The sequence below is a fragment of the Aspergillus lucknowensis genome (genome assembly GCF_044049455.1).
Source record: "Aspergillus lucknowensis strain CBS 449.75 chromosome Unknown BJX67scaffold_85, whole genome shotgun sequence".
NCBI classification, from domain to species: Eukaryota; Fungi; Ascomycota; class Eurotiomycetes; order Eurotiales; family Aspergillaceae; genus Aspergillus; species Aspergillus lucknowensis.
The window spans coordinates 3,203-16,202 of record NW_027263629.1 but is presented as its reverse complement, the minus strand read 5'-3'; the positions used below and the strand labels follow the sequence as shown (position 1 = coordinate 16,202).

At 51.9% G+C, this 13,000-nt stretch overlaps 5 protein-coding genes across 5 annotated transcripts; 3 read left to right on the top strand and 2 right to left on the bottom strand.

Moving 5' to 3' along the window:
- On the bottom strand, nt 1-2,120 carry sik1 (snoRNP complex protein NOP56). Its single transcript, XM_071030591.1, has 3 exons — nt 1,775-2,120; nt 606-1,725; nt 1-529 (listed from the first exon to the last, which is right to left on the bottom strand). The coding sequence occupies exons 1-3, from the start codon at nt 1,936-1,938 to the stop codon at nt 269-271; spliced, it is 1,545 nt and encodes a 514-aa protein (XP_070880655.1). The 5' UTR covers nt 1,939-2,120; the 3' UTR covers nt 1-268.
- A 198-nt stretch (nt 2,121-2,318) lies between these two features.
- BJX67DRAFT_386315 (chaperonin-containing T-complex subunit CCT6) lies at nt 2,319-4,259 on the top strand (the record flags this gene model as incomplete). The annotated part of the gene is made up of 6 exons (XM_071034042.1): nt 2,319-2,360; nt 2,410-2,504; nt 2,552-2,669; nt 2,728-2,748; nt 2,803-2,976; nt 3,036-4,259. 6 exons carry the CDS (start codon nt 2,319-2,321, stop codon nt 4,257-4,259), a joined length of 1,674 nt encoding a protein of 557 aa, XP_070880654.1.
- Nucleotides 4,260-4,466: 207 nt separating this feature from the next.
- Nucleotides 4,467-6,186, bottom strand: BJX67DRAFT_327515 (putative histone acetyltransferase (MysT1)). Its single transcript, XM_071027445.1, has one exon. The coding sequence runs from the start codon at nt 5,738-5,740 to the stop codon at nt 4,673-4,675; it is 1,068 nt and encodes a 355-aa protein (XP_070880653.1). The 5' UTR covers nt 5,741-6,186; the 3' UTR covers nt 4,467-4,672.
- Nucleotides 6,187-6,639: 453 nt separating this feature from the next.
- On the top strand, nt 6,640-9,758 carry BJX67DRAFT_327543 (uncharacterized protein). The gene is made up of 2 exons (XM_071027446.1): nt 6,640-7,031; nt 7,085-9,758. Exons 1-2 carry the CDS (start codon nt 6,804-6,806, stop codon nt 9,584-9,586), a joined length of 2,730 nt encoding a protein of 909 aa, XP_070880652.1. The 5' UTR covers nt 6,640-6,803; the 3' UTR covers nt 9,587-9,758.
- On the top strand, nt 9,759-11,975 carry BJX67DRAFT_327544 (asparagine--tRNA ligase SLM5). Its single transcript, XM_071027447.1, has 3 exons — nt 9,759-10,198; nt 10,257-10,377; nt 10,457-11,975. Exons 1-3 carry the CDS (start codon nt 9,930-9,932, stop codon nt 11,720-11,722), a joined length of 1,656 nt encoding a protein of 551 aa, XP_070880651.1. The 5' UTR covers nt 9,759-9,929; the 3' UTR covers nt 11,723-11,975.
- The last annotated feature ends 1,025 nt before the right edge of the window (nt 11,976-13,000 follow it).

The window sequence follows — 13,000 nt, the reverse complement described above, 5'->3', positions numbered from 1 at the left end:
CGGCTGCTTTTCCGCCCGGGGGCATTAGCTGCCAACTTGAACAAGCTCGGGCGGGATAAGAATAGAGAGAGTCAAAGACCTGATTCTGGAGCTACAGTGGAAGTTTTGGAAGACGTAGATCTCAGTCACATAATTTACAGAAACAGAGGCCATCAGACTATGAAGGAGCAAGCCGCAAACACACACAAAATCAATCCAAGACAAAGAAATCAAATTAACCGTCCAACGCCGCGACGAAGACGCCCTTTTGACCCAAGAAATAAGGGCCCTAAACCTTCTTTTTCTTCTTGGATGGCTCAGCATCGTTGTCGTGCTTTCGCTTCTTCTTTTCTGACCCGCCGGCATCCGACTTGCGCTTCTTTTTCTTCTCGTCTTTCTTCTCACTCTTCTCCTTCTTCTCCTTCTTGTCTTTCTTTTTCTCCTTCTTTTCTTTCTTTTCCTTCTTCTCGGCATCAATATCCTTCATCTCCTCGTCGCTCTCCTCACCATCAATATGCACATCAGCTAAGACAGCGTCCATAGCATTTTTCTGAAGAGAAAAGTTAGTCATTTACTTGAATCAAAAACGAAGAATTGCACCGGGCAATAAGAGTTGGTAGTCATACCATGGCGATTTCATTCTTGGTAGGGGCCGCGCCAGACGCATAGAACTCCAGACGTTCCTCAACCTGTTTCTTGAGAACGTCGCCGAATTTCGTCGTGGGGCTGTCGGAGAAGTTGTCGATTCTGGAGGCAATAGAACACTTATTGGCCAAGAAACGCGAAATGCGCCCCTTATTCTTAGGGCCAGCCCTGCCGATGAAAGAGGAGTGGTACAAAAGACCGTACTTGGGCGTGTTTCCCTTGGTCTTCAGGGCTCTGAACAGAGCCTTCTCAGCACCCAGGATCTGGACGGTTGAAGCGGGATATTTCGATAGGTTGGTCAAGCTTCCAGCATGAGAAATAAGGCGCGCACCGACGATCTCTCCAATTAGAGCAGCCAGGTTAGGAGCGACCACGCTCATTTTGGAAACCAAATAGGAGTGGAGGGACTTGCGGTATTTGGAAAGGCTGACAACGCGCTGCGCGAAAGAGATGACATTCTCCATGTCGGACTCCGAAATGTCCTGGCCCATGCTGTGCTTTGCGGCATCAATGATGCTCTGAGCAACACCCTCATCGTCATCCACAAGCGCAGCGATGTCGTGCAGGCTTTCATCCGTCAGGGTCTTTTTGTCCTTCACGAGCAGAGCGACTTGGGCGTAGCGTTGGTTGTCGGACACGATCTTGATGAGTTCTGGGAAGTGCCAGGAGTACCATTCTCGCACCCTCATTGAAAATGTGTTGATGGCCTTGTCAAGCTGATCGAGGATAGCAATAGCCTGGATGATGTGGTTATCGTCGCGCTGAACAGAGAACTTGACCTTCGCTCGTGAGTACGCGTGACCGAGACCAAGTTGAGCGGTATCCATATCACCCTCCCTCAGCTGCTTCAGCAATTTGCTAGCATGCAGCCTAATTCCACGAAGCATATCTTGAACGACCTCGCTAGTATCGCCTGTTTCGCAATCGACGTAAGAGAAGGCGGACTTGATACTTCCAGCAAGAGTCCTATCTGAAAGCCCCAACACGATCTTCTTCTTCTTGCTCGGCTTCGGCAGATTCAATTCCAAGAAAGAAACAAGCGTTTCCGAGGCGACACCTTCCGAGATATCGTTGATTTCGCTCAGTGCCTGCTTGTTATTCCTACAATTTGTCAATCGGGGACCACACAGAAAGAGACGAAAGACCGTACTCAAAAGGCAGGAAACTGGAAAGTTGGACCATTTTCCCAAATTTTGCAAGATCGTTCACCCCATCCTGAACCTCCTTCAGACTATGTCCAACAGTATCCCCCTGGTGGGCGACTTTGAAAAGTGAGTAGCCCATAGGGCCCTCAAAAAGAAGGTAGTCAGCCATTGCGAAAGTGGTATAAGCCCAAACACAAGTATACAGGGCCTCTAAATGTTTTCAATCGAGCCCCCTTTCGACTTTCGCAAAGCTTCGAGGCTGTCGTCTTGCTGTAGGCCGACGTAGAAACTGGACAAAGTGCCTCGAGGGTAGTTTTGGAGAGTCGAACCGTCGGAGCTCTTTTTTTTTCACAGCCGGCGCTAGGTGGAAGAAATCCCAAATGTGGGCTTTTTGCCAAAACCACCTTCTCACCGCATTCAACAGCAACCACCACAAGCTTTGCGGCTACGTTTTTGCAGCAACAAGCCCGTTTCCCTTTTATCCGCTTGTCTTAGCTCGGCGATATTTTCCTCAGGTATATCTGATTGTTGCTGAGCTACTGTGCAAATATGTCAGCAACGCAGCTGCTGAACCCTAAGGCGGAGTCGAGGGTATGGAGAAATGCCCCTCAGTGACTTTGCAGAAACTAACAATGTACAGCGGAGGGCGGAGGCTTTGAAAGTGAATATTAGCGCCGGTGAGGGTCTTCAAGATGTGTTGAAGTCCAATCTTGGCCCTTCCGGGACCCTGAAAATGTATGCGTCGATACCTAAATTTGTCGTGCTGAGCTAACTGAGACCAGGCTCGTGGACGGTGCTGGTGGTGTATGGATTGCGAATGCCATTGAGACTTGTACCTGGGGCCTAACAATATTACAGATTAAGTTAACGAAGGATGGAAATGTTCTCCTGCGAGAAATGGTATGTCAATTCACCCCGAAGCAGGAAGACCATCGAACAACTAGCTAACGGCTGCCAGCAAATTCAAAATCCCACTGCCGTGAGACCTCCTTGCCCCTCTTCAGACGCCACTTTCCCATATTGACATCATAAGGTTATGATTGCCCGTGCTGCGACCGCTCAAGATGATATTACCGGTGATGGAACAACGTCAGTCGTATTGTTGGTTGGAGAGCTTCTGAGGCAGGCGGATCGTCATATATCTGAAGGATTGCACCCCAGGGTCATCACAGACGGGTATGAGATTGCAAAGAATGAAGCCTTGAAGGTTAGCAGGTTGATATGATACCGGGGTTACCGTATAATGCTGACTGGACTGGTGGACAGTTCCTTGACCAATTCAAGATTGAGCGGGCAATCGATCGCGAACTCCTTCTCTCAGTGGCTCGAACATCACTTAGCACAAAGCTGAACTATGCCCTAGCTGAGAAACTCACTCCCGATATCGTTGATGCCGTTCTGACCATTCACCGGGCCCCCGAGAAGCCTGATCTACACATGATCGAGATCATGACCATGCAACACCGGACCTCCTCTGATACGCAGCTCATCCGTGGTTTGGCGCTGGATCATGGCGCCAGGCACCCCGATATGCCAAAACGAGTGGAGAACGCATTTATCCTCACCCTGAATGTCAGTCTTGAGTATGAAAAGTCAGAGATCAACTCCGGGTTCTACTACTCGTCCGCCGAGCAGAGGGATAAACTTGTGGAAAGCGAGCGAAAGTTCGTGGACGCGAAGCTACAGAAGATTGTGGAGCTTAAGAAACAAGTTTGCGGCAATGACCCGAAGAAGGGGTTTGTCGTCATTAACCAGAAGGGCATCGACCCGCTGAGCTTGGACGTCCTGGTGAAGAATGGAATAATGGCTCTCCGAAGGGCTAAGCGAAGAAACATGGAACGTCTTCAGCTTGTTTGCGGTGGCATTGCGCAGAACAGTGTCGAAGATCTTACGCCTGATGTTCTCGGATGGGCTGGGCTCGTCTACGAGCACCAGCTCGGAGAGGAGAAATACACATTCGTGGAGGAAGTCAAGGATCCCAAATCTGTTACGATTTTAATCAAGGGACCCAACCAACACACCATTGCGCAAGTCAAGGATGCGGTTCGGGATGGTCTGCGCTCTGTCTACAACACAATCGTCGATGGCTGTGTCATTCCTGGTGCGGGAGCCTTCCAGGTCGCTTGTCAAGCACATCTATCATCCGACAACTTCCGCAAATCCGTCAAGGGGAAAGCCAAGTGGGGTGTTGAAGCATTTGCAGATGCTTTGTTGATTATCCCCAAAACTTTGGCTGATAACTCCGGACATGACATCCAGGACTCTTTAGCAGCACTGCAGGAGGAACGTGCGGATGGCAACATCACTGGCTTGGACTTAACTACGGGTGACCCAATGGACCCTGTCCAGCAGGGTGTGTTTGACTCGTACCGTGTCCTGCGTAATTGCATTGCTTCGAGTACGGGTATTGCCTCTAACCTACTGCTGTGCGATGAGCTCTTGAAGGCTAGGCAGATGGGTAAACAGGGTGGACCCGGTGGTATGGAGTAAAGAAATCTCACGTACAAAAATATAGACGCCGAAGCCATATCATTCAGAGTGGAGAACAGCTTCTGCCTAAAATGTGCTGGTTGAATATTAGCAATATTAATCATCTTGATATGATCATTCCTGTTGTTGCCTACTCATCTACTTGGAGTCGGGAACCTCTGTGGGAGTGAGGGAGCTGGATATTTTCACCCGGTTATCTCCCTCGTCGACGAGTAACACCTCCCTCTGCTCACACGTACCCCGAAGGATTTACAGATCAAGCAATCGATTGGAGGGTTCGTACAAACGCTCTCATTCATGAATCGTTCTGGCACATGGCGGCAGACCGAGGTATTAAACCTGAATAGAGTTGCCTATGCTTGGAGGACTTCACCATGGTAAGAGGACACAGAAGGCGAAAACAGGCAGATGCATCACTCGTCATCGTCACTGCCTAGAGGCTCCGTATTTCGATCTTCACCGGTGGACGAATAGTTCCGAAGAAAGCCTTCATCCCTTACAGGATCTCGAAGGTTGACATTGGAGGATTTCGCCCAGTCAAGGACTCTGGATCGTTTTACAACCACTGGGACTGGCTCGTTCTCTCTGGAGCCCGAATGGGTCCCCTTACGTGTCTTTGACGGTGTCGCAGGCTCAATAACCCCCAGGGCGCGAAGAGTAGCGATCACGTCTTCGGTCAACATGCCTGTGGCTTGACCGATCTCCTGGACCGTCATGATGTCGTGCGAATTTTTCTTGCGGGAACCTTTCGTCGAGGGCTTTTGCGTCTTTGCGTCTTCCGATTCACCAGTCGCGCTAGCGTTGGAATCCAGCAGAACAAGGTGTCTGGCTATCCGCTCCTCCCAGAATCGGCTGTAGCTCTTCTGGCCCATCTCACTCAGCGGCCGTTCCGGACCGCCGATTAGACTGCTATCCCGCTCCCACCCGCTGAGTCTATAGCTGACCCCCATCAAGAGCTTTCCAAGCTGCTTGCGTTGATATGGAGGAAATATGAGTATACAAGCCAGATTGTTCGCGTCCCACGAGAGTTTCTCCTTCGAGAAGAAACCGAGGATATGGTAACTCTTATGCACGTCGTTCGGATCAGTGAAAACGAGAAGATAGTATAGGAAGGACAAAACGTCGAAGAAAACCGATTTATGGTCGAGGAAAAGCTTTGCGAAGAGGGAGAGATTCTGTCCGAATAGTTTGTAGTCTGCACCGTCTACCTCCCAGACGGAATATCCTCCATGGTCGTAGACTTTTGTTCCTGGGGGCGTCGTCCGATGTGGGCAGAGTTTGGTGTGTCTTGCATGGGCGTTTATGTCACACGCATAGCGGAAACACCATCGGCAGACGTAGAGTGTGTCCGTTTCCTTCGTCACAAGGTCTTCGGGGTAGATTGATTGGTACCAGGTTTGGAACCGCAGGTTTCCGAGGACGACGTGCTGGACATTGCGGGTGGAGGGTTTCGCTTGGAATGAGGAGTCGTCAGCGGCCATTGGGTGGGGAGACGCTATGACTAGCTTTGATGACGACGATGAGGAAGCCGTTGATCAGGTAATTCAGCAAATCTGGTGTCGAGGCCGGCGTCACAACAATCCTAGGGTCGGATCGAGGTTGGAGGAGATAATGGTATGGCCCTGAGCGAGGCCATTGGTGATTGTTCGTTCTGGTACCGTCTCACCTTTAGAGCGTGACTACGGCAATGTGTTCAGCCAGGCATCTGTTATTGGAGTTTGCAGTGCCAGAAGGTGGATTCTTGCATCAACACAGGGAGAATTCCCTCCAAATTCTGGAAGGGCAGAATGTTGCCGCTTGAGAGTTCATCACGTGGATCAGTTACCGACCCAACAGGTTGACATGACGTGAGACTATTTGGCCTTGTTGGCGTTGAGAAGACTCAGTCTCGTTTTCGTGACTACTCCGAGGTAAAGGATCGCTTGTGTCGAGACATCTACCGTGTCGTAAAGTACAGCCTCCAGCTCATGAGACTCAAGCCGACTCCAGAAGAGAGGGTGCGGTTCTCCATTCTTCAATAATCCCCAGTGACCATTTGGTCCACTTGCAGCCAATGAACGATAAAGCGCGGGGGAACATCCAATCGTGGTTGGTTGTTGAAGCTCCCAAAGGACCCTTCTGGTTCAAGGAAACCCCTCCGCCTCAAGCTCTTGAATGCTGCCGATTATCTTGTTGCCTGGATCCTCTCCGACCGCACTCGTGTTCATCCTCCTGACGACCGTTCCACTGCACCCTGATCTTGTGCGACCATGATGGACTCTAATTTGCCTCATTCTGCCCTCTGAGTGGAAGCCTTGCGAGGCAAACAGGTCCTCAGGCGTTCCGGGCACAGGCAGCAGGAATTGGAGCGTCCTCCTCCGCCACCCTCCCCTCCCACCAACCATACACCTCCTCCATCTTCTGTGCTCCTCCATCATCCTTTTTCATCGCCAGCTTCCACCTTCCATCACCGTTGTCTATCATATTCTTGTTCTTGTTGCACGATCTTGAACTTGACGCAGCTTGAGACTCGTTGGTCCCAAAGTGGATCCGCCTTTATCAGCAATGCTCAAGCCTTTCTTGATAAGGGATCTTCACGATGATCCTCTCCAGCAAAATATCGTTGAAGATTCCGAATCTGATCTTTACAATGCGACTGATATTATAAGCATCGGTCCTCATCGGCAACATGGCCTCGTGCAACTATCTGCGGCTGACTATGACGAAATTGCATTTCTACATCCCCAAGCACGCCTAACCTATCTTGACGATGACGATGGGGAAATGATAACGGTATTGGCTCCTTCCGCGGCGCGCTTTTTTGCATCGTTTAATGGCTGAACTAGGTCGGCTCAGCCCTCGAGCTTTCCCAACGTCTTGATGAACCTCCCACGCCTGAGACGGACACCGGTTTTCCAGAGACCATACATCTTTTTGACATCAGACGCAGAAAATCCGTTGTCGATCTTTGGAAGAAGTTCGGGCTCAACGAGAGTGCGGTAGCTTCCAAGATCTCGAACACTAATGTTATCGATGACAACTTGGATGACCGTGCCACGACGCCAGATCCGCATGCAGGGTGTGATGGATTTTCAGAGAAAGAGCAGGCCGTTGCGGTGGAAAATGACAGCTCCGAGTCTTTTCTGTCGGCGTTTGAAGCCGAAATGGCCAAGGTGATGAATGAGTCACATTCTTCCACCGAGGATCAGACTGCGGAAGGCAGTTCGTCTCCAAGAGCAGCACAGGCCGAGTCGACATCGAGTTTACCTCGAGAGACCGCTGACGCATTTGCATCTGCTTTACGCAATCTTATTGAGGTGGCGGAACTCATCAGTTCTGGTGTGAAGTCGAAGTTACCAGAGCTCGAACGACAGTTGGAGAACGCTCGACGAGCCCTTCCAAGTGATATCACAGACTCCATGAGGAATGCTTTCTTACTTTTTGAGGAACACGTCAAGGCCATGGCTTCTACGCTCAACAACTTTCCAGAAACAATTAGGAGAGAAAATGAACCAGGAGGTGCACCTCTCTTTCCAGAATTCCCAGCACCTCACAGCGCCATACGCGGGTTGCGCGAGATGGGTGTTCAACTTGGCGGCATGGGACAATCATTACTTGACGCATTTGAATCGGGTGTCCGCGGTGCTTTCCCAGGGCAGATGACTAGTTATTTCTCTAATTTCACCAATTTCGCCAATGCAAGCAATCAACGAGGAACTGTACCGAATGTTCCCACTATGGATGTCCCCGATCCTCGTCATGGCGAGGCGCTTTCGGATAATCTGCCCGCCGCTACATCCAATCAAGACGGCGATGTGGCCGCGATGCGGCCGCCTCAACAGCCGCCACTTGTTGTCTCAGGCGCAACGATGGATCGACGGGGTGGTTCTCGAAATATGCAGCAGCCCACACATTCGCATTCTCCCCCCAATCCATTCGCCCAGGATCGTTCTTCCTACCATGGAGGTTTACATGCCCATACGCAATTCCCACCTAACTATCAGAACGAAGCACATCCCTTCTGGGGTTACAATCGTCCCCGTCATCGCCCACACCGTCCAATTCAGTTTCCCCGTGTTCTACCAGCTCCTTTCGATTCCGGTAGTCAACCACCAAGTTTCTATCCAAACTTAGGCCACAACACCACGCTACCATCCCGACCAGTCGCCGACTCATCGCATGATGGAAATGGGCCTAGTCCAGATTTTCAGTCTACCCGCTCTCTCTTCATTGGTAATGTGGGGTATAATGTGACTGAGAGGATGGTCCAGGATGTTTTTGAGTCTAGAGGCGTTCGAGTCGACGTGAGCCTGCCACAAGATTCCAGAACCCGCAAACACGCAGGATTCGGGTATCTAACCTTCGCCACGACCGCGGAAGCAACGCATGTATTAAGGGACCTGCAAGGACTAGTTATTGACGGGCATTCCATCAACCTTGAATATGTCGATAACGCCCCTATCACGTCTATATCACCGGCCAACACAACTGAAGAACAGAATCCCGCTAATACGGCTTCACCACAGACGTCAGGCGTCGTTCGCCGCGACATCGGCGAAGCGAACGTCTCAGGATCCTCCACGAATACCACACGCAATGACACTGTGCATGACATGCTGCTTGCTGAAACAGAAGCGCGCTTCCCACCTGTGTCTCAGCTGGATGCGCACATGCTGGCCAGGCAGTCAGCAGGTTCGCTAGCCGCGCCATTAGCGCCTGACAACAAATCGGACTCAGGAGAAGCCTCACAAGCTCCTTCCAGTAGAAATGCTAGCTCATCCCAGCCTCTCCCTGGCTCATTTCCACAGGACCCGCCGGATGATCCGAGCTTGGAGTCAGCCACAGCAACTTCAATTCCCAACACACTCCCTGCTCCTCATATTCCCAGTCACCGCCATCGCCCCCAGTCCCTGACTAACCTTCCTCGTCGTGCAGCAACTGTAAGATCGCGCGAGCCGCACCGAGTATCTTTTGATCCATTTGACGCCCAGCCTGCATTAAGACGGCGAGCTACTGAACGCCATCCTCCTTGGGGCGGTCCGCACATGGGGGTGTTCGGGCCTCGCCATCGGGCGTCGCTTCCTCACGTCCCCCAGCCCTCTCAGCAGAGGTCACGGAATCTAAGTGCACACGAAGAAGAACCTATTGAGGAAGCATTTAAAAAAGAAGCCAGAGTCCAGCGTGCTATAGATGAATGTGTCTCAGCTTTGGTCCAGCTGGGGTATGGAACTGAAAATGACGGTGGGCTTCAAAGAATTACCGTATACGCAGCAGCAGCAAATGGCGAGCTTGTTGACGCTATTGAGATGATCGAGGAAGAGCGGAAAGCATACGAGCAGCGAGGATAGTGTTGATTTTCATGTTTCTGGCTATCTTGGGTTTGGTTCCTATGTACCACAGTAACCTCCTCTTTGCCCTCGAAGTCTAGCTTTGCGTATCGATTAAATGGCGTAATCCTCTAAATACATTCGAGCCGGATTTCCCACAAGACCAATTTCTTTTCCCACCCAGACTTATACAATCAGTCGCCCACCAGACGTTCATGGCTAACTAGTGGTCGAATGGGATGACCGGTTGCTGATTCATCTGGCCCGCTCTTTGCCCAGACTTAACAAGAAAACATTCAGGCGCAACACCTCAGACGTCACACCATAGTTGTTCTCTAAACTGCTTCCTCATTTCGATTAAGAAATGCAAACATGGCGACGGACCTTTACCACGTCTCTCGCCAGACTCAATCATAGTCCTGCAGCGACAGCGACCACGCCAGTCCTTCTCCGATGCGCCGAAGTCCTCCACAACAGCCGGCAGAAGCCCTGCGGCCTCGAAGACCAGGAGATCAAATTGCATGGGTTTATTCGGTCAGTCCGTAAGCAGAAGCGATTTGCTTTCGCGGAGGTCTCCGATGGAACGGCTGTGGAAGCCGTGCAGGCGATTCTGAGCCCCGCGCAGGCGACCGAGTACGTCTCGATCTCCGCTAACGAATTCTCCTCCCATTGACTTCGGCTCACCTCCTAGGCTATCAACCGGCGCGGCGGTAGAGATATCAGGGATATGGAAGGCTTGTCCGCCTGGTAAAGAGCAGAGCCATGAGCTGCAGGTGACCGCGGTGAATGTTGTAGGGAAGACAGATCCGGAGGTTCGCAGCCACGCACTCGACTTACACCTTAGATGGCACTGAACCGTGTTGCTAACCTAGTTCTTCTCAATTTGTGCAGACATACCCCATTCAAAAGAAGTACCAGAGTCCCGAATTCCTCCGCCAGATCCCACACCTGCGCTTTCGAACTCCACATAACGCCCTGCTTGCCCGCTTTCGATCCGAATGTCTACACCAGCTTGGTAACTCGTTCCGCTTTGCGCCAAACGGGGGATTTGTGCAGGTACAGCCGCCGGTGATCACGTCGTCGGATTGTGAGGGTGCGGGGGAGACATTCACTGTCGTTCCGCGAGAGACGCTGGTGACGGGCCTCCCAGACCAGGAGCAGGACCACTTCTTCCGAGCGCCGAAGTATCTGAGTGTGTCGTCGCAGCTACACCTTGAAGCGTATGCGGCGGAGCTCGGGAACGTCTGGACGCTGTCCCCCGTATTCCGGGCCGAGAAGAGTGATACACCTCGGCACCTTAGTGAATTCTACATGCTTGAAGCGGAGGTTAACTTCCTTTCGGATCTCGAGGCGCTCACTAATGTAGTTGAGGACCTTCTGCGCGACCTAACGCGGCGGCTTTATGAGACGCCAGCGGCGCAGGAAATCCTCTCCATCAAGCGGGACACGAACCCAGACTCTCAAGAGTCAGACGCGCCGTTAGACCTCCGCCAGCGCTGGCTCAATCTCATGGATGGGCCCAGATGGCGCCGCATCACGTACACCGCCGCCATCGCCGCACTTCAGGAAGCCGTCTCCCAGGGCAAGGCGTCCTTCGAGTACTCCCCAACCTGGGCCGGTGGCCTCCAGCTCGAACACGAGCGCTACATTGTCGACACCCTGAATAACGGCCAGCCGGTCTTTGTGACGGATTACCCGAAGGCCGTCAAGCCGTTTTATATGGCACCATCTCAGACCACCACCACAACTACAATTGCGGAACCAGAAAAGGAAACAGTCGCTTGTTTTGACCTCCTCCTCCCCGAGGTCAGCGAAGTTGCGGGCGGCTCGATAAGAGAACACCGTCTCCCAGAACTTATCCAGAACATGCGCGAACATGGACTCATCAAGGCAACAAATCCAACAAACACCGCATCCGACACCGCATCCGTCACCGGAGAGTCAGATTCACAAGTAGCAGAGCCAACATATCCCCATCTCCGTTGCGGTGAAAACCTAGGTCATCTCCAGTGGTACGCGGATCTTCGCCGGTGGGGGACGGCGCCGCATGGCGGGTTCGGGTTGGGATTTGATCGGTTCCTGGGGTATTTGACTGGTGTGTCGAGCGTGAGGGATATTGTCGCGTTCCCACGGTATTTCGGGAGGGCGGACTGCTAATTGTGGCCATCCATTGTATTATATTGTAAATGTCGACGAAGGTGAACGATAGATACTATAGACAAGCCGAGTTCTGAGAGCGTGACCAGCGCTGTTTTACATACTTATCAGACTCAATGGCCGCCGGCCCTCAGTAGTTCAAATGGAAAGTGCATCCAGCGCCGGCCTGCCGCCACTCGCTGGGTCGAACCTTCCTCGGCCGTTCATTCAAGTTGAATCCATCTCAGTCGCTCCTTCCTGATGTAGACCCAACGTTGCACCTTCCTCCAGCGCTGTGGTCGGAAACAATGCCACGGGTCCCAAAAGAACAGATTTGCGTGAGTTTGACAGCCGAAAGCTACCGAACTCCAGGGAAGAATCTAGACTATCATCCTTCAGCTTCTCCTTGGCTTCTGGCGGTGCATCTCCCCAAAAGGGCAAGACAAGGCCGTCAACTTGATGTTGATCAGACGAACATCAGCGACCGTCGTATCCTTCTGGGTTCCTTTCAACGGCCGAAGGGAAGATGCTTTTGCTTCGGCAGAAAATCATCAGATTTACGCCCCGATGTTACATCGTGGTGAGATTGAATTATTTATGCAACAGATCCACGGAATTCCCCGTTCGCGATTCCATGAGCCAACCCACCTTGCTACATCCGACAAGGCTAAGAGCATCTGACATGTCCAGACCGGAGTCAATGATGAATTTCCAACAGGAGCCCGAAGTAAAGGCATGCTTGGATAGAGTTGCGGCCGAACTTAAGACTCGAGCCAAGCTATTGCGGCCGAAGGCAGCGCACACGTGGCAGTGAAGGTTGAACATTAAAATTACGGAGCAAGATGCAAAATCAGCCCCGGCGCGGAACGATTGTGCCCGTTTCAACCGACGAGGGCCAAAACTGACGTCTCCAAGGATGAGCCATGGCTGTGCCTTGGCGGAAAGAATAAAGTACGATCTGACGACTCAGAACTGTCTTTCTCGCCGCTCGTGGACTTGCATGTGGGCCGTTGATACGAGGCGTTTCAGCGCCGAGAGGCTCGGCTGGGCGCAGTCAAGAAAGTGACAAGGCTTGGAAGGCTTGGAAGGCTTGGAAGGGAGGTTGGGGTGATTAAAATTGGACAAGGCCGTCGGAGAACCGTGGACGGAGGAATTACGCGAGAGAGTGGGATTTGACGGGGTGGAGAAGCAGGAAAGAAACTGGTTGGGAATCTTGGAATGGATGGATTACTTTATTGATTCCAAGCGTGGGCTGGGCGGGGCGAGAGGGTCCACTTGCTGTCTTACTGATGGAGACCC